Source organism: Macrosteles quadrilineatus, unplaced genomic scaffold (assembly GCF_028750875.1).
Source record: "Macrosteles quadrilineatus isolate MER2022 unplaced genomic scaffold, UCM_ALF_1.0 Scaffold_9__3_contigs__length_116548681, whole genome shotgun sequence".
Lineage (NCBI taxonomy): Eukaryota > Metazoa > Arthropoda > Insecta > Hemiptera > Cicadellidae > Macrosteles > Macrosteles quadrilineatus.
The window spans coordinates 94568755-94587403 of record NW_026542602.1 but is presented as its reverse complement, the minus strand read 5'-3'; the positions used below and the strand labels follow the sequence as shown (position 1 = coordinate 94587403).

At 35.2% G+C, this 18649-nt stretch overlaps 2 protein-coding genes across 4 annotated transcripts in view; one reads left to right on the top strand and one right to left on the bottom strand.

Moving 5' to 3' along the window:
* LOC129002471 (activated Cdc42 kinase Ack-like) overlaps window positions 1-10462 on the top strand; it is a 42908-nt gene extending 32446 nt beyond the window's left edge. For all 3 annotated transcript variants that reach the window (XM_054430303.1, XM_054430305.1, XM_054430304.1), the window contains 5 exons: window positions 2575-2850; window positions 3253-3791; window positions 5396-5851; window positions 6195-6355; window positions 7427-10462. In XM_054430303.1, coding sequence (XP_054286278.1) covers window positions 2575-2850; window positions 3253-3791; window positions 5396-5851; window positions 6195-6355; window positions 7427-7529 — 1535 coding nt within the window. In that variant the 3' untranslated portion in view covers window positions 7530-10462. The remainder of the gene's footprint in view (window positions 1-2574; window positions 2851-3252; window positions 3792-5395; window positions 5852-6194; window positions 6356-7426) is intronic.
* Window positions 10463-12118: 1656 nt separating this feature from the next.
* LOC129003641 (endocuticle structural glycoprotein ABD-5-like) lies at window positions 12119-17356 on the bottom strand. The gene is made up of 3 exons (XM_054431939.1): window positions 17211-17356; window positions 15048-15177; window positions 12119-12214 (listed from the first exon to the last, which is right to left on the bottom strand). The coding sequence occupies exons 1-3, from the start codon at window positions 17354-17356 to the stop codon at window positions 12119-12121; spliced, it is 372 nt and encodes a 123-aa protein (XP_054287914.1).
* Window positions 17357-18649: the final 1293 nt, after the last annotated feature.

Sequence of the window (18649 nt, the reverse complement as noted above, 5' to 3'; positions counted from 1 at the left end):
CACAAGCTCCTGTACAATCAAGGAAAGCTATCCTCCGTTGGATGACTAACTTTGAAGCCACCGCTAGCACGACAGAGTGCTACAAAATAACATGTGTGCACTTCATCTCAGATTTAAACAATATGTGCAAAATCAAGGACACCACCTAACTGTTACTGTTGTATTAAAAAAGTATCCATTTTTAAGCTATAGAAATAATTCCACTCATATACTTGATTAGGATACAATATATCCTAATCTTTAGTATGAGTGGAGTTATTTGTTTTAACATAAAACAATTTACCTTTTTTTCTAAATAAATTATAGTTTTTTTCTAAGTCATGCCGTTTTACTGCCTCACCTTGCATTCGGTTGAACCTTATATCTCATGACTACATAGAAAAGCTATACCAGCTGTTGCTACTCTTCTTTTAGACGAATAGGCTGAGGAACTTAATGGCTTTAAAAGATCCAATTCCTCAAGTTTGTATCCATTTCTCAGGCCCTCCATACGCCTTCCCGTGCATTCCATATCTCCTCCCCGTTTACCACTTTCCTTTTAATTGTTTTTGGATGTCAAAATTCAATCATCCTATTATTCCTACCAGCGAACACATAACAAAATAGAAGCGCTACTCGGAGCGCAGGAGCGTGGCAGTCTGACTAGCCGACGAAACGGACAAAGATGGCGGCGCTAGCCTAGTCCCGGCGTCTGCAACGCGCTGGTCGTCTGCTATGCTTCGAGTCAGTGTTGTTTACATAGGCTTTGTTTCAATGTAAAAATACTTTTGTATAAAAAGTACTTAGGTTTTTCTGGAAGTACATTGTCGTATTAGTATATTGTTGGAAATGTCTTAAAGTAAATCAATTGTTTTACCGTAGTAAATTGATTTTTTTTATCGCGGAGAAATTTTTGTTTACAAATATATATCTGTTTAAAAAACATCTTTGTTCACATTATAAATCTGTCATATTGGTGTTATTTTATTTCTTGTGTCACGACAAACACGATGGCATTTTGAACGACATTTTTAACGTCTTATTAACGATGTTAGCATACGTTTTAAAAATAAACATCACCATAAAGACTATTGTGTGTAAAAATTTTAAAATGCATGGAACTGTTAACAATAAACCTACCAATAAGCCATAACTATTTCAGAAAGATTGGCTGAATAGTTTGTTTACTATTAAATTTTAAACTTCAGTGTTAGTGCAGAGTTTCTTAAAAATCGGTACTTTTTAGGATCTTTCAACTATATAAATTTTTCTGGTAAACGGATTTTTTTTTCATTGTTACCACGTACAATGTATTTAAACCAGATTATATTTAATTTTTGTCTCAACAAAACCTGATAATTAATCTCAAGAGATATTTAGGCTCAAACTCGAGTGCACATATTTATTTCCCCGACAGTAGTCCCGGCGTGTGAAGCGCGCTAGTCGTCTGCTATGCTTGATGAGAATAGTGCAGATAAAGTTAATGATATTAGTGTAAAGGAAAACAATGTAATTGAGGACTTGACGAACAGAGTACTTGGACAATGTGTAGGTGTAAATTTGTTTCCAAATAGTACACATTTCTCAGGATATGAAACAATATGGACTAAAATCATTTTTGTTTAGTAACTAATTGAAATTATTGCTCAAAAATATTCCAATGTTAGAGTTCCCTACTACTGTAAAATAAGTAACGAAAGTCTTCACAAAAATAAAATCAGGCAACATCTCAATAAAACTGTAATTTTTCTGGGACAATAAATTGAGTGTAATTTTACAAATATATTTGGGAAGTTTAACTTAACTTACAGAATTATCTTTAGTTAATCTTGGATGATATTGAAAGCTAATTAGTCCTTAAAAAGTTGTGCTAAACGGTTGAAAATTCTACATAGACAATATATTTGAAAATTGCTTTATATATACAATATTACAGTACAACAGTATAAAACGTTAAAACACTGCACGCTAAATGTATAGAAGACGGCCGGCGGCGCAGCGGGCGTGGCGCGAAGCAGCGGCAATGGATCCCCTTTGTACCTGATTTTTTTAGAAAACCGATCATGATAAAAAATTTTGGTGAATCGCATAGTTAAATTTGGTTATTTATCCACAACTTTCCCGCTGACGAAATTTCTCTGACCAAAAAATAAAAAATTTCCTCGCAATACAACTTTTTCATGTCTGAATTTGAAAAATTAAACTACATAAGTATTAAACATTTTTATAACTCAATTACTATCATAAATAATAATTTTAAATTAACACCATCGTTTTCCTCAGTATCATATCTACAAGTGTGCAAAATTTCAGAATTTTTTGTCAACTATTAATGTTGTTTATGATCGTGTATTTGTCGCGGGGTTTTTAATGCGAACTGAGCTCGCGGGTCATGGATTCAGGCTGTATGACGGACCAAGATGGCGGATTTGGCCACACTTTCAGTGCATTTGGTTAAACGCCGTGTCCTCTCTATTATTATTATTATTATGTGCTCGCTGATTCCTACTTAGTTAAGACTTATGTTCAACATGTAAATCTCAAATATCAACTAACAAGTAACCTTTTTCCTTCAAGTGTATACTTTGTTGACAGGACAAGCAACACACCTGCTACAAAGGCACAGCGCCAAAGGTCAGTTTGAGTACTCCAAGCTGCAGAATGAACACAAACACAAGCATCGGCCCAAGACTAATGACACGAGGGTGACCCGACCAGCCCCCGGGCGACCACCTGACCCGGTAAGGGCTCCGTCAGAGGCGGTGTTGATAGACTTTGGGGACGCCCCCCCTCCAGCACCCGCACCGCCCCCAATGGGTCACAGTCCCGGCACGAGCTTGATAGATGAACCCATCGATGTGCCTGAGGATGGTAAGAATTCATATGGTTAAATGTTATAATCATAGCTCAGGCTATGAACACAGATGCATGTCAGTTGGCATTCCTCTTTTGCCTTGGTTAGTCTGTGGCGTTTGATTATTGAATCTGCCCAGGCGTACCAGCTCGTGCATTAGCTTGATAGACAACCTCTTGATGTACCTTAAGATGGTTGGTAAAAACAGGTTTCATTTGGTTAAACAGTATGCATAGTTGTAGACACAGATATCAATCTTTAGACCTTACCTACCTTAAAGTGTCAGATTATAAAAATTAAAATTAAATTTCTAGAAGCAAATGTTTTAGCCTTTTCCACATGCTCCAAACAAGCATTAGGAATTAGTAGATAATACACTAGAGTGCTCATCACCATTTTGACTTTTAAAATATTCACAGGCATAGAAGATGACTGCTGGAGCACCTCAGATTCCTTTACTGGAACGGAAGAGAGAGGGTACGCAAACTACCAGAACAACACAACCGCAATGCCCGACCCCTTCGATACATCTCGGGTGTACCAACCAACCAACAGTCCATCACGTTACTACTCCCAAATCACCCCTGAGAACGTGACAATGCAACACTACTCCAACACGGACTTGGAGGAATCCCCAGTGAAGAAACTAGATCCCAAGTTCATTACTGAGCTGGAGAAACACCTTGGGCAGAAGGAGGCGAGCGCTAACACCCATAACACGTGGAACCACGTAGTAGCCAAGAGTGGCTCAGGAGAGTCGATTCCTGCGCTGATGCCCCCACCGCAGTCGGGAGGGAGACTGCAGCGCAAGCCGTCCAACGCAGCCGCCACACTACCAGCTGGCTCCCTAGTGCAGAACTCGTGGTCAACCAAGAGCGTCAACTTGAGGTCCGAGAGTAATCGGTATTCCCGAGCGCAGAGTGTTTGTTTGCCTCAAAATTGGAATGTTACAGAACAGGTGGGTTCAAGATTTTCAATTGTTCTTGTTAGAAATCTTTTTAAACCCTATTAATTTGAAGGATTTAACCTAGGTTTTAAGGATTTTTGTTCAGATGGTAGGCTTACCTGAATGAGGAAAGAGTCTCTGGCACAAGAATCAAAAAAGCCTTACACTCGACAACAAAATTGTAATATTTCACTATCTCTAAACCTCTCTCTCTTCCTAACTCAAACCATTGGTTGAAAATGCTGTTAGAGGAAAAGTGAAATATTCATATTTGTGTGTAACTGTGTATTGAGTAAAGTCTTTTGCATTTCTTATTTAATTTCAGTTATTTTTTCCCCTTCTTTCTCCGTAATTTAAATAAAACTACATCTAATAACACTTGAAACATATGTTTAAACCTATACTGTTTTAACAAAGCGGTAAATACATACAAATAAAGGTAGTGGTGATTGATCTTGATTGGTCTTTAAAAACATCATCAGACCCAATAGGCAAACGACAAAATACATCTTTCTCTTTAACCTGTGTGTTTGCATTCATTACATTACGCTATGGGTTAGTTAAAAATATAAAAAGGAGTTACCTTAAAATTAACACCTTAATACCTTAAGATTGCCATAGCAAAATTTGGATAAAAACCCAATTTTTAGTGTAGAAGTTTTAAGTGTAAACTGTGTATTTTCAGTATAAAACATACATCAAACTCATATGGCAAAATATTTAACTACATATCTAGCTAAATATTTATACATAGCAAACTTGACATTTATAAATGTTACATTCATTAAAGTCATTGAATAAACAAAATTAATTATTTTGAAATTTGAATCCCTGGTATAATTTGTTTACTAAATGTAAATAACCTTTTACACCTGTAGCATTTATATTGTAACTGTTGAACATGTTAAAGGCTTTTGTCACAGGATAAGGTTAAGGGCGCTATTTGAAAATACAGTTGAGTCTCGGTTATCCGACCTTCGTTTATGCGACCTTCCGAACTATCCGACTTCCAACAGTCGGTTGGAACCGCCAGCACAAACATCTCCCGCGATCACGGAACCATCGCCAACATGTCCAACGCTCGCGGCGCGATCATCAACATATTACGCGGTCACGGCGTGATTGTCATCCCGCGATCATGGCACCCATCGTTCAACATGTCCGACGTTCGCGGTGCGATAGTCAACGTCTCCCGCAATCACGGAACCTTCATCAACATGCCCGATTGCAGGGTGATCGTCAACAGCTCCTGCGATCACGGAACCATTGTCAACATGTCCAACGTTTGCGAAGCGAATGTCAACAGCTCCCGCGATCAGGGAACCATCGTCAACATGTCAGACGTTCGTGGCGTGACCGCCAACTCATCCCGCGGTAACAGCTCCAGCGCAACAATGTTTTTGTCATTTTCCGTGTTATCCGAACTTTTTGTTTATCCGACCTTACTGCGGCCGGTTTAGGTCGTATAATCGAGATTCTACTGTATAGATAAAATGCACTATTTTATTCTGAGTGTTTCGTTAATCCAAGTTTTATTTTCTTTTAAACATGAACTATCCTGACATCTCCTATGGTTGGAAGAGGTCTACAATCACTAATTGATTTTTACATTTCAGGGTACAGGGTCGTCAAAAGATCTAAGGTATGGAAACTTGGCGGCGGCTGGTGATGCGTTTGGGTCTTCACCCAGTGTAAATAGTGTTTCAAAGAACGTTCATTTTGATCAGACTCTTTCCGAGTCATTAGTTAGTAAAATGTGGATTAGCCAGCAACAGAACGAACAGGGTACAAATAGTCAGCCTCAGAAGGAGCAGAGAACAAACTGTCAGTCGTACCAGTACGAACAGAGATCGAGCACTTTGCCTCACCAATACGACCCTGTAGATACATCGTGGAGCAATTATGCCCCTACACCATCCTCACAGCCTAACTACGCATGTACGCCTTCTTCAAAGTCTAAATACGCCTCTACGCCTTCGTCACAGTCTAACTACGCTCCTACACCGTCCTCACAGTCTAACTACGCTCCTACACCGTCCTCACAGGCTAACTATGCCTATCCTTACTCAACGGTAAGTAAGCCTTGAGTTGTGTTATGTTAGTGACAAAAACAACTTGTTTTGTTATTTTTACCTATTTTTGTAGTTACACAACATAAAATAATTAGTGTACGATCCCTTTTGGAATTTCTTTGTGTTTCATGTTTTGTTTTATTTTCTGGAAAATACTCTTATAACATTATAAGGGTCAACTTTTGTTTGGGCGAACTTTTTGTTCTTTTAAGGCCGTGAACGGCTTTAGTGCATTGGGTATAGTACGACGGCAACAATGACCGGTGTAACACTTCACCAGTAAGTAATGCACCTAGTAAGCATGCACTTATGCTGGGTATAACTATCATACATTTTTTTGTAGGTCAGTCCCGGTGGTGATGAGATTAGAGTGAACAAAGTGCGCCAGGTGATGGCCCAGGCTGGAGCCGGCGTAGCTGAGGAGGAGTGTCTGGCGGCGCTACAGCAGCACCAGTGGGACACACAGCGGGCACTGCGCCAGCTCAAACTGGACTCTCTAACAAGGTAGAGACTCTTTAAAGTAGTGCTTTGTTGGTTTGGCTCTCTTGAAGGTAGCCACGCCTCAAAGTAGTATTTTGACTCCTCATCGAAGTAGTGCCCTGTAAAATAGTAATACAGTCGAACCTCGTTAGTACAAACCTCGATAAAATAAATTCCTCAATAAGACGAATTTTTTAAAATCGCCTTGAAACTTTCATAAAGGTCAATGCTAAAAACACCTCTGTACAACATAGTAATCAGGTAAAAAATCTCCATAAGACGAATTTGTTTGTGACATGGTCTAGGACTGATTAACCTCTATACAACAAATATTCTTATCACAAAACCTCTACTAGACGAATGCGACCTCTATAAGACAGATTTCTCATGATCTTAACCTCCATAGTACGTAGTTTTCAAAACAAACAGAAGCTTGTCTCAACATAAAACCCCCCACCCTTCTCTCTTCCTTCCTCAGTCATTGTCTTGAGGAGAAACCTCTATAAGACGAATAACAGCAGAATTGATTAAACCTCGATAAAACGAACCTCTTACTTAAGAATACCTCGATGATATGAATTTTTCCCCTACCCCTTGAATTTAGGACCTGGAAGTATTTAGACTCTTTAATGTCAAGTTTAGAGACATGCAGGAAGATTTGGCCTTACAAATTTGTAATTTGACTGGATCTTGCTTGTCTTTCAACTTAGGCCTAGCAAATTAGTTACAGTATTTGAATCTCTAACAAGGTAGAGCAAAGTCTTGAGAACCAGTACTATGCCTCTCTAACAAGGTAAAGTAAATCAGTAATGCCACTCTTAACTACTTAAGAGCCACAAAAGTGAATATTTTTATGTCGTGGACAGGAAAATACAACAAACAAATAAGTTACAACCAACTGTTACAATTTCAATCCAACCATGTTGGTGTAGTCTACTATTGTACTGATGCAAGGAAATCATTTTTGTGTATAGTCTTTGTTGAACACAACATCAAACTTCTACATTAAAGTAAGGATTTCAAAATCACGTTAAGTTAAAAAAATTTAGATTTATTTGCATTTTCTTGGGTTTCTGACAACTTGTATGTGTTCAGGCTAGGTTTGGCGTCGAGGCATCAATGTGAAGTCGCTCTCAACTCTTGCGACTGGAGTGTGGAGCGTGCTGCGTCTTACATCCTGGACACTGTGAAGAGCTAGCAACAAGCCAACTCTAGATAACAATGTACAACCTAGCTCGTACAAATACACAAACGCCTTTTAGTGTATTCAATGTTTTCTGTGATCAGTTGTCTTCTAAATCCTCTCCACTGGCTGAATGGCTGGCAAAAGTTTTCCTGTGAAACCTGAAAACTGTATGTTGTTTTTTATTCTTTAAATGGTCGATAAGGTTCAATTTTAGTACATGCATTGAGAAGGGAAACAGTATTAAGTCAGGGTTGATACCGTTTAATTTATTAGAATGAACCTTGGATAAATATTTTTTCCTATGAAAAACTCTTTTACAGGGTGTGGAAAAGTCATCATTTTGTGTTACGGGTAGTGATACTGGCCATGAAAGGCTCTGGATTTACTAGAGGTTCATGAAAGTCTCTGAAAATCATAGATTTTTATTTAAAGACATTCTGTCAGGGATATTTATTAGTTGGCCACAAAGTGCTTAAAGCTGGGTTTTCCTAGGCGCGGAATCGGCGAGCGAAGAGAGGAACGCGGAGAGCGGACCCCACTTGTCTTAGGCAATTTAATGTTACTGTTTTCCTAGAAGCGGAGCGGAATGCCATGTTAATTTCAATTCCGCTCTCCGCGTTCCTCTCTCCGCTCTCCGCTTCTGCGCCTAGGAAAACGCAGCTTAAAACAGTAATTTTATCTTTCCTTCCACAACAATTTGAGGCAACAATGGGTAAGTGGTAAGGACTTGCCCAAGAACTACTTTAGCCCTCTAATAACACAAGTATTTAAAACAGGTGTTTATGCTGCAGTATGAAAAAAAAATCATTAAAGTAATTCAAAAAGGGTATGAACGATAACCATTAGCAGTGGAGGAGTTTTGGTTAGTGTTTATTTAATTAGAATATGTTAATTGTTTAGGTTTTAGTTTATACATTTAATTTCTGGCTTTGTCAACATGGTTCTGCAAATTAAATATCATTTTTTGTGTTAAAAATTGATAAGTAAAAACAAACTGTTTTGATTTGATCCAAAAGTTTAGTTCTATAAGTAAAATAAAGATCTAAAATGTCCTCTTTTACCAAGTATTTTTTTTTACATTTTATAAATAAATTTGTAGTTTGCCCTAGTACCTGAAACTAATTTTACTGTGGACTCTTGTTTTGAGGAAAACTAAGCATTAAATTTAGTTTGTAACTGGTAAGTTTATAATAGATCAGTTTGGGTGGCTTTCTATATCGAAATACCATGACTTACTGAAGTGAATTATTCTCCTGTAAAATGGTGATCATGGTAAATTTTCAACAGGGGATAATACATTTAATTGCTAAAAGATTGTAACTTCTGCCTTTTAATAATTTCATAACACCAAATGCCTCATATTATTTTATAAATTAGCTTTATGGGATTTATAGTACACAAGCTTAGTGACCAGTGTAGCTTGGTGTATCCTTTGTTTATTACTGGCATACAGTATTGTTATGCTAAACATTTTTTTTTTCAAGCACAATATACTGTAGTTAGAGCCTATGTTTCAATCTAATTTAAACAAGTGTAATATCAATATGTATTGATTTTTTAACTTAAATTGTAATTTGTTTTTGTATATTTTGTATTTTATTAATTTTGTGTTTTATATTTTTAGTGTAAGTATTATTTTAGATTATTAAACATGATGGTCCTTTTTAGTATTTACAACATTACTCTTTGAGACTGTTTGCTTTATAAATATGTACAGTTTTAGATTACCTTCAAATGTAGGTATTATACCTAATTAAACGTATTACCAAATACCATAATAATATCATGGCTTTAAAAGTATTTATTTATACTATCCAACATGTTATATCAATATCATTGAGTGAAATAAACACTTTTAATAATTTTCAGTTATTACAGTCTTACATTTTTTTTTCTTGAAGGTCGATATAGGTAAACTTGCAGACAAATAAGAATAATAAATAATTATTATAAACAGTGTTACATTTAGTTAAAAAATACCTAAGTAATTATTGTTGGTAAACAATTTTTGTATTTTACCTTTGACTATTAATAAAACTTGAGTATCCAATAGCCAATGATTTGACATAGTAGGAAGACAAATTTCAGTCCTTAATTAATTGTTGGTTAATATCAAATATTTATTGTGTTGATTTTCTTATAATATAGGTTCATATAATATGGTTATGTATTAAAAAGGTTTTCACAAACAAATAATATAATTACCTCGATTAATTGGTCTCTTTGGTTTTCTCAGATTAAGAGGGTTCTACAGCAGCCTGAATTTAAATTCAAGATGGCGGATTATATGGATGAAATATAGTTCGGGATTGAGCATGCCCCTATTGTACAAGCTCTCAACTTTCTAAAACTAATCTGTTTCCAATGATTGTTGTGCTTTTTGTGCTCTTTACATTTTAAAGCTTGCAATGGATGAGCGGAAATTAATTTTTAACTATTATTTAGAAGTTAAGACTACATGTAAAAAAGGATAACTTATGGATTTTCAAAATTATTTTTTAAATACTTAAGGAAACAATTATAAAGTTTCAGTTCATCCAGTGCATAGTTTGGATCTTTGTGAATATTTTACAGTTCATTTCAACTGAATACAGACTTATAAATAATGCCACGAGGTTCTTTTTTGTAGGACCATGTTTACGTGGTAACCCTCTTAATTTTACCAACATCATTCATTATATATCTTTTTAATCGTTTACTTTTTTTATCTATCAACATAAATGACAGGTACTTACACAGGGTACTTTGTTATAGATTATTTCAATGGGGTGTTAATTAATAATATTATTTCAGTTATATGAAATATTCTTGTATGTCATTTATCAATGCAATGTACTTAGAATTAGTTATACATAATATACAAACCATTGATATACTTTCTATATTACATTATTGAGTTGTAAAGAACATGTTTTAAATGATTAAATATGTTGATAAATTGTAAATAAACAATCAAAAGGTAAATTTGTTAGATTTTTATTGATTATCCTCTTTAGTGAGTTTCCTAAAAGGTTAACTTAAATCTGTTAATTAATTATTGTAGATGACCTCACTGGATTTGATTTAAGGGGGTAGCAAATTTGTTTAACACATATCTATGTTTAAACACTGATCTATTCTGTCACTAAATACCGTGTAGGTGACAAACACATGGATAACAAAAACAGGTCATTTCACACTAGTGTAGCAATAGTTATTTGTGCAACTAGTGAGAAAAGTGAGCAATTGACTCACTCGAGAGAAATCCTTACTCACGAGCCGTAGGCGAGTGAGGAATGGTTTCTCGAGTGAGGCAATTGTACTTTGAACTCGAGTTGCACATTATACTTTTCCTACAGTTACCATAAAACAAATAAATTGGTTAAGAAACATAACCTATTTTTACACAGAAGTGAACTTTTAATATAACATTTAATGTGAAGTGACAAATACAACAGTACAGCTGACCAGCTGATTTACAGCCAGTGCTGCCAACGTATTTCGCGCGCATACGACTTTGCCTGCATGTTACACGCTCACTATTTCGTGCCTTCATGTTGAAAATCTGGAGTGAGACAAAGTAATTAGAGTGAGACAATGTTAACATTGTCTCACTGATGAGCGAATTGGCCACTTTGCTTTCTCAAATCAGTGAGAGAACATGTACATTGTTAGGTAACTGTAGGAAAAGAATTTTGCACCCTCACATTCTGTGAAGGCTTTTTATTTGAACAAAAACATATTTACAGCTGGTTCATACTGAGGGAATAACTAGGCCTACTTCAAAATCAAACAGCCAATGGTGAAACTCTGGTATTGAACAATTTAGCAAATACACAGCCTGTGTATTTGCAAACACAGCATCAAGGCAGGTGTTTAACTGTAATTAGCTGGGAAGTGAGAGCACTACTAAGCATATAAGTGTCGAGTAGGATTTAAATGGAACAATGTATGGTGATAATATTTACCTAGATGAACCATTATGGCAGTTAGGCCTAATTGGATATAAATGCAAACATGGTAAAAGCGTAGGTAGGCTACTGAAAAGCTATCTAGCCATCTTGTTATTAATTATTGATTGTAGTACTTAAAAGTAATGTTCTACCCAAGAATACAGAAAAATTTGCTTTTCAGGAGTCTTGGGTAGAATATTACTTTAATTACTTCATAGTATAAAACATTTAGGATTTTTAACTAAGAGCTCTCCATGGAATGAGTCAAGATAGATTTAAGTTATAAATTCTATGTTAGGAGGGAGGTATTTAACCTTCTGTAATTAATAACCATAAGATCACTGTTTGTAGTCAAAATGGGTTAAAATTGAAGCTCTGCTGGGGGTAACTATAGACTAGGAATTCTGTTTGATTGAAGAATCGTTGTAATTTTCCTTCTTTCATTGTGAAAATAAGTGAATCAATGAATCAATATTTATTTTTAAACACACTTTTGTTTCTAAGGTTATCACACTACATGTAAAAACTAACGGGATAGAATAATTGCAAACTCATAAATAAGTAGAATATAAAAATTTATTTTTCAGAAATAAATACATGTAAGTCTGTACACTGGACACTATGATGACGTTAGAAAGGAATGAGATGGTGCTTTGGGTGATTTACAAATTAAAAGGTTGTTTGGGCAGGTGGGGGAGGGGCGGGTGCTGGATGAATCACATTTCCAGTGGGCTGGAATCCGTTCTCATCGGCAACGTAGTTAACCTATTAACAACAAATTAAAATAATTAAACAAATTTTTGAAGTTGAGGTAATATTTATGAACACATATTTATGGTGTTTTAAAATATGCAAATAAATTAAAGTTTTGCCTTAAATAGCTTCTATCTAACCAACCTCCAGCATAAGATATTTGAATATTTTGTTGTAATCATATTCATTTGTAAAAATTAAAAAAAATAAAAATTTGAAAATAAAAATTAAATTAAATTAGGCTAATAAACAGAGAGAACAAAGTAAAAGAGCTCTTGAAGCGTTTAATCTGACAGAGTAAGTCCTCATAGCATCTAAACAAACCCATAAAGAAAAACAAGAGAGGGTTTTAATAATTTATCCCTATCACTGGCCTTTAGATAATAATATTAATGCTACAATGTAACTGGGTTTATCCCATTTTGCAGCATCAAAATAAAAAAAGACCCATAAATTATTTATGTTACTGATATTACATTAGGAATTTTCAATCACCGATATTTCTGTTTATAATGTATGAAGCTAATAAATAACAAGTGTAGTTTGTATTATTGTATTAAGTCTTTTTGAAATTCAACAATAGTTTTTTTGTAATTGATTATCCTAAACCCTTTTTGGGAGGGGTCCAAATCCATTAAATTTATGCGGAAATGTTGGGATCCCTTTGCACCGAAGTCTGGATGCTAACCACAAGACTCATGCCCAACATTCTATACCAGCACAAGCCCAAAATTCAACCATCATTAAGGGCGTAAAGTGACTCTTTTCGATCGAGGCGAAGCCAAGATCGGAAAATAAGTCAGGGTTGAAAGACACTTATTGTTTCCCGTGTGATGAACTATATTTTCGTCATATTGCACCATTATTTAAGCAAACTAAGGTACAAATCAATTAGTATATTTCATCACTAGGGCCTAAAGTGACTCTTTTTGACCCGAGGTCAAGTTTCAGGATCGAGGCGAAGCCGAGGTCGGAAAATGAGCGAGGGTTAAAAAGACACTTTTTTCTCGAGTGGTGAACTATATTTTTCGTCATATTGCATTATTAATTAACAAACTAAGCTGGAAAACGAAACAATTTATATGTAAAGATAACCTCTCAAAACGACTTCCAGCTTGTTTTCAATTCTGCTAATACAAATAAGCAGCTGTTTAGTAAGTGATTCAATCACTTCGTCTATTACGATTGTATTACAGTACATTATACCCTCGATAGGTCGAGCGATCGACAGCTATAGGCTGAAATCTTGCTTAATAAATCAATCGATAAATAATTTTGATCGATAAGATTGCCACAATCGAAAGCTACAACTGTTTTAAACAGCTAATTTTTACTCCCTAGAGACTAAAAATTATGTTTACTCCCTAGAGATTAAAAATTATAACTTTAGACCCGCAACGCATGTATTAAAACCTGTTTTTTTACTGCAGTATGACGAAAACTATATTATCCTACATCAAGCCATGGCATGTTTTAATTGCTTTTACCCAAGGGTATCTATTAAACGTTTACTCAACTGTGGAAAACACTTAACCAGACGTAAACAACAGCCAAGGGCCAGTCGTTGTTTACCCTAGGAAGATAAATCATCTGTAATCTGTTTATATTTTCTACCCTTCACTATAATGTGGGTGGAATATCCAAGTTGTTATCTTACTTTGCTTCACTCATCACCCGCTATAAAAATAAAGTGTACTTTGAACATTATTTTTTATCAATTGATTCGTATTTGTGAATTTAGTGAGAGGATTTCTTTAACGATCTGAGAAGTCTGAAACTTAACGTTTGATGTTAAGAACGTATTAAGAAACGCCAATTATGTACCATTGTTCTAGGTAATTTTGTAGGGAGACGGTAATTTGATATTGGAACAATTTAAATAGACACAATTAAATCGGCTTCCAAAAGTTATAGTGCTTTATTTAATCGTCTGGGCTTTTAGCCCCGTAACTTGATTTGAAAACAGGTACCGGTAGACTTGTTACCGTTTTACCGATACTTAGAATTTATTGTATACTACCGGTACAATAGCAATAAATCACGATTATCTATCATGGAAGATTTTATCTGAACGCCATTGACTTAAACAAATATAAAAAAGAGTTTTAGCTTGTTTCAGACACTTTTTATCAGGTCCTATTGATATTTACATGATTTAAATAATTCCCATGAAAATAGTTTTTACTAATATACGTTCTGAACTAAATGTTACTAATATTACCAGTTTTAAGTTGTAAATGTTAAATCAACAAATTTGCGTTTGGAAATTGGAAATCGCAACGTAATAACTTTTTACGACAACCTGAATTGGATTACAAGCAACTATTAGTAAACACCATTTTATAGTCAAACGAAAATAGTGCATCTGTAAAAACAATGATTGGCGACTTTGGAACCATTTTTGTAATTGATTTAGTCCTAGAAAAGCGAAATTAGTAGGCCTACTGTATACTCAAAGTAAAAACCAACCCCCTTCAAGGATTTGTTGTGAAAAATTACTTTGATAGGGTAATTAAATTGTCTGTATCTGTATCCGAATGGTCGTATTGCTCACCTAATCTGGTTCTGACTCGACCAGAAGAAAGATCGAATCTGGATCTAGACAATTTAAGAAATTTTGCTATGCATTGTTCGATTCAACAAAGGGCCGACTTGTAACAATACCAAGGTGTATACCATTTTCTTTTCAGAAACGTGAAATGGCAGTGGTGTAGATAAACAGAAACAATTCAAATTAAATTATGCTAACGAGTGCTAGATCTAACGAAAGGTGAACGTCAGATGGTAACAAGACCAGGGTTAGGCCGTTTCCTTTACGTTAACAATGTTATTTATGTTATCATACCTGCACACGCTTGCCATCGGGGTCGTTGTAGGAGTAGCTGCCCGTGTAGACGAGGACGTGTCCCTTACCATCAGCTCTGGGCTTCAGTTGACCATACTCTTGGCGAACCTGACCGTCGGAGCCCTGCACGCTGTGGAGTAAAGAACGCAGATAAGAAACCACAAAAGCAAAAGCATAGATAAAACATACTCCCTTAGTAGATTTCTCATCCTTATGGAACAGCTCAAGCCAATTTTATTGTCAGTTCTGTCTTCTATCCGGTGCACTGTAGAGGTCTTGTTTTGTTTACGATTTGTTTCTTGTAATTTCAGTGATTTAAAACCACGTTTGACCAAATACGATTTAATCATGAACAATAACTCGTCCCCTAGTCATATAACCAAACAGTAAAGCACAAATCATGAAATTAACCCAAAAATAATAGAAACAGAATTTCGTTGTCACTAGTGATCAGTGTCACCGGACATGAACTAGACACGAAAAATGAACTTCAAAATTTGGGATGAGAAGTCTACTTGTGTTGTTAGTCTATGGCAAAAGTGAGTTAAGGATTTTTATAAATCCCTAAGTTAGCACGAGCAATAATTTACTGGGGTTTTTCTTGACATAAATTAAACATATTGATATTTAACTGAGATAGCTTGGATCTCAGTTGTAAATAGTTCTGTAGCGCGCGATAAAAAAAATTGTAAAAACAAAAATTTGACCTTGTTAGTTATTTATCATACCATATTAGTATTAATTAGATAGCATAGTTATAAATAATTTTTATATATACTTTTTTCTTACTAAGAAATTACTTTAAGAAATTGATTAGAAGATTCGAAATTGAATTATCTTTACTACGATTATTTTATATTTTAGCTAGTGTAGTTATTAAACTGATCAAGTTTGCAATTAAGCTTTTGCTTTTAATTAATTGGGTTCAATATTTCATGAAAAATAAATTAATTTGCTGTATTCACACACATTTTGTTGGCTCGTATCAAATTGTTAAAATACAATCAATTTTACTTAAGCATTGTTTGCAAGTAAAATAAATGTAGGCTTATATTTCACTAGCAGAGTACCCGTCCTTCGTACGGGGTTGGCATATAAGTATAAAAATGCTTATTGCAGTTACTCTCAAGCTTTGCATTTTTAATGGGGCGGACACAGTTTGATAAAATTTGCTTCTTTAAATTAACGGTATACTATAGTATTACACATCTACCATAGGCATAATGTTCTACCACTTCACCTAAACAATAAAGAAAAATTATTTATTAAAAATTCGCAAAATATCACAAATTGTTCATGAAATTAAAAACATAAACAACTGTAAACAATCCTACTTTGACAGTTCTCATAGCGTATCAGAACTTTTTGTTGCTGCTTAGTTCAAATTAGCTGTTTTCATAAATGCAAAGAAAAAAATAATAGTGCTGCACTCTGTTGGTAAATCTTATAACTTTTTAATACTTTTGCTTATCATAGAACCAAACTCATGTGTATCAGGTTTATGTAGGCCTATACATTATTAATGATTTATCGTAGTCGTAGAAAATTACAATTTGTTAAAAGAATAAACACAACATGTCTAAAAGTAGCACACCAATGTCTGTGAGCAGTGGATAATATTTGTAAATACTTTAAAGAATATTTAACGTCTCAAAAAAACAAGTAGCTCTTTTATCACAACTAGTAACAAAAGTGATGTGTAAAAATAAAATTTATATCATATTTTCAATTGTATATTCTCAAAATCCTCGTGGGAAGCTAGCCACAATTGTTTTTACACACTTGAAAGAGTTACCTTTGATTATTGAAAGGTGAAGACATCATATTCCCTTGTTTTAAAGTTGTACAGTAGTTTGTCGTTAAATGAAAATTAACCTAACTGAATAAAGCCAAGGACAGATTGCTTATACGAATTACTGATTACTGATTACGAATTATCGAATGCGCCAACGGGTTAACCAAGCAAAATTGAAAGAATAACGTATTTTTGATTAGAGGATCTGTTATTTCACATTGTATATCACATCAAAAATTAAAGGAATAAATGCGAATTTTTGCCGTAGTGCACTGAGTGACTCATCAAACTAAATTATATTTGAAAAATTTGCTACAGCTGGCGCATATAGATTGGATAACTACTCCTGTAATAAGTCAATGGTATACCTGTAACTGAACTGGCCGGCGTCGTCCTGAAGATGCGTCCTTTGGACAATCTGAGCGACAGGGTGGGTAGCCTGGAGCTGACTGAACTGCGGGCGGGCGTACGCCACAGCCACGAGGACCAGGAGGAGAGCGACGCAGGAGTTCATGACTAGAGACCCAGGATCGAGAATGGACACCCGGAGAATGCGAGAGCTTAAATACTGCTGTGGTAGACTCCCGGCGGATGGCCATGACTGTGTGTCGCCCGTCGTCCCCTGAGGCTTGGGAATACCGGGGACTCAGCCCCAGTGGTCCTGGGGTGGAGATGGAATGGGAGGAACTGAGGGTCGAGGTTGTCATGAGAAAACAAAGGGTGTTGAAAATCCTACAGAGTGATGCGTTTTAAAAAATTGCACAAACCTCGATACACTTTTCATGTATAGAAAGGATTTTCTTAACATTTTGTTACGGTATGCGTTGTTTTAAAACTCCAACATTCTTTGCTCATTTTTGGTGGTATTGAGTAGATTTTTAGTAGTGAGTTTATGTTATTTAAAAGGTATTTGAGGACATTTTTGATCACGATAAGTGAAATATAAACGGTATCAGCAATCTGACACATACTTTCTCCCATAAGCTTGTCAACAACCTTTATCATAAGCGGTGAGAGTAAATATGATATTTTATAGAAAAATCACAAAAGTTGCAATCACTTTTGAACCGAAATTGATAAGGCAATGCCGGGGGCTGTACTATTTTCTTTAGAATCATAAGGACCATAACAGATTAATTTTGATCAAAACCAGCTTTTCTCCAAAATCCGATTATGTTGTTATTTTATGGTGTTTATGGGAAAATAACACAAGTTGCAATAACGTATTTGTAGCTGGAATCTGAACCCGTCCTAAAGCGAGAAGTATCAAAAACATAGATTAGGACACATAAAAGAAAATTCACACCTAACTAGATTTTTGAGTTTGGAAAGGATCGATGAAATTGAGTGACACAAGTGGGTATATTTTACATGTTTACTGTCCAAGGACTTTATAGTAAACGTGCATCCAAACCCGTTGTTTGGACATTGTTTAGCAGTTAAACACTTTACTTAACTTTGTCTATTTTTTACGTGGAACTTTAAACTTAAGGATATGACTGCTTGTCCCCCCTAAACACCCCTTGAAAGGTGGGTTGATTAACGTCGCTGAATAGGTGAAACCTATCTTAACGTATTTCTGGTACAATAATGTTATATGATATTACAAAAATGTTACTCTAAGCGAGTATCATAAATTGCGTAACTTTGCCTATTGACTACATTGGTGCTAAAGAAAGACAATGCTGAAACATCAAAAAAATAACGAACCTCTTATCAGTGTATAATAAACATTAAGGCTTAGTTCGTTTTAAAGTTTTATCATAACATTCATATTCACACTTTAAATGCCCGCAAGTGCTTTTTT

Bases quoted from the DNA above. Each gene is read 5' to 3' on its own strand.
- LOC129003641 (XM_054431939.1), bottom strand. From the start codon at position 17,356: ATGAACTCCTGCGTCGCTCTCCTCCTGGTCCTCGTGGCTGTGGCGTAC. The intron at 15,178-17,210 runs GTATACCATTGA...TTTACTCCACAG, and splicing joins GCCGGCCAGTTCAGTTACAG to CGTGCAGGGCTCCGACGGTC. The intron at 12,215-15,047 runs GTATGATAACAT...TGTTGTTAATAG, and splicing joins CCGATGGCAAGCGTGTGCAG to GTTAACTACGTTGCCGATGA.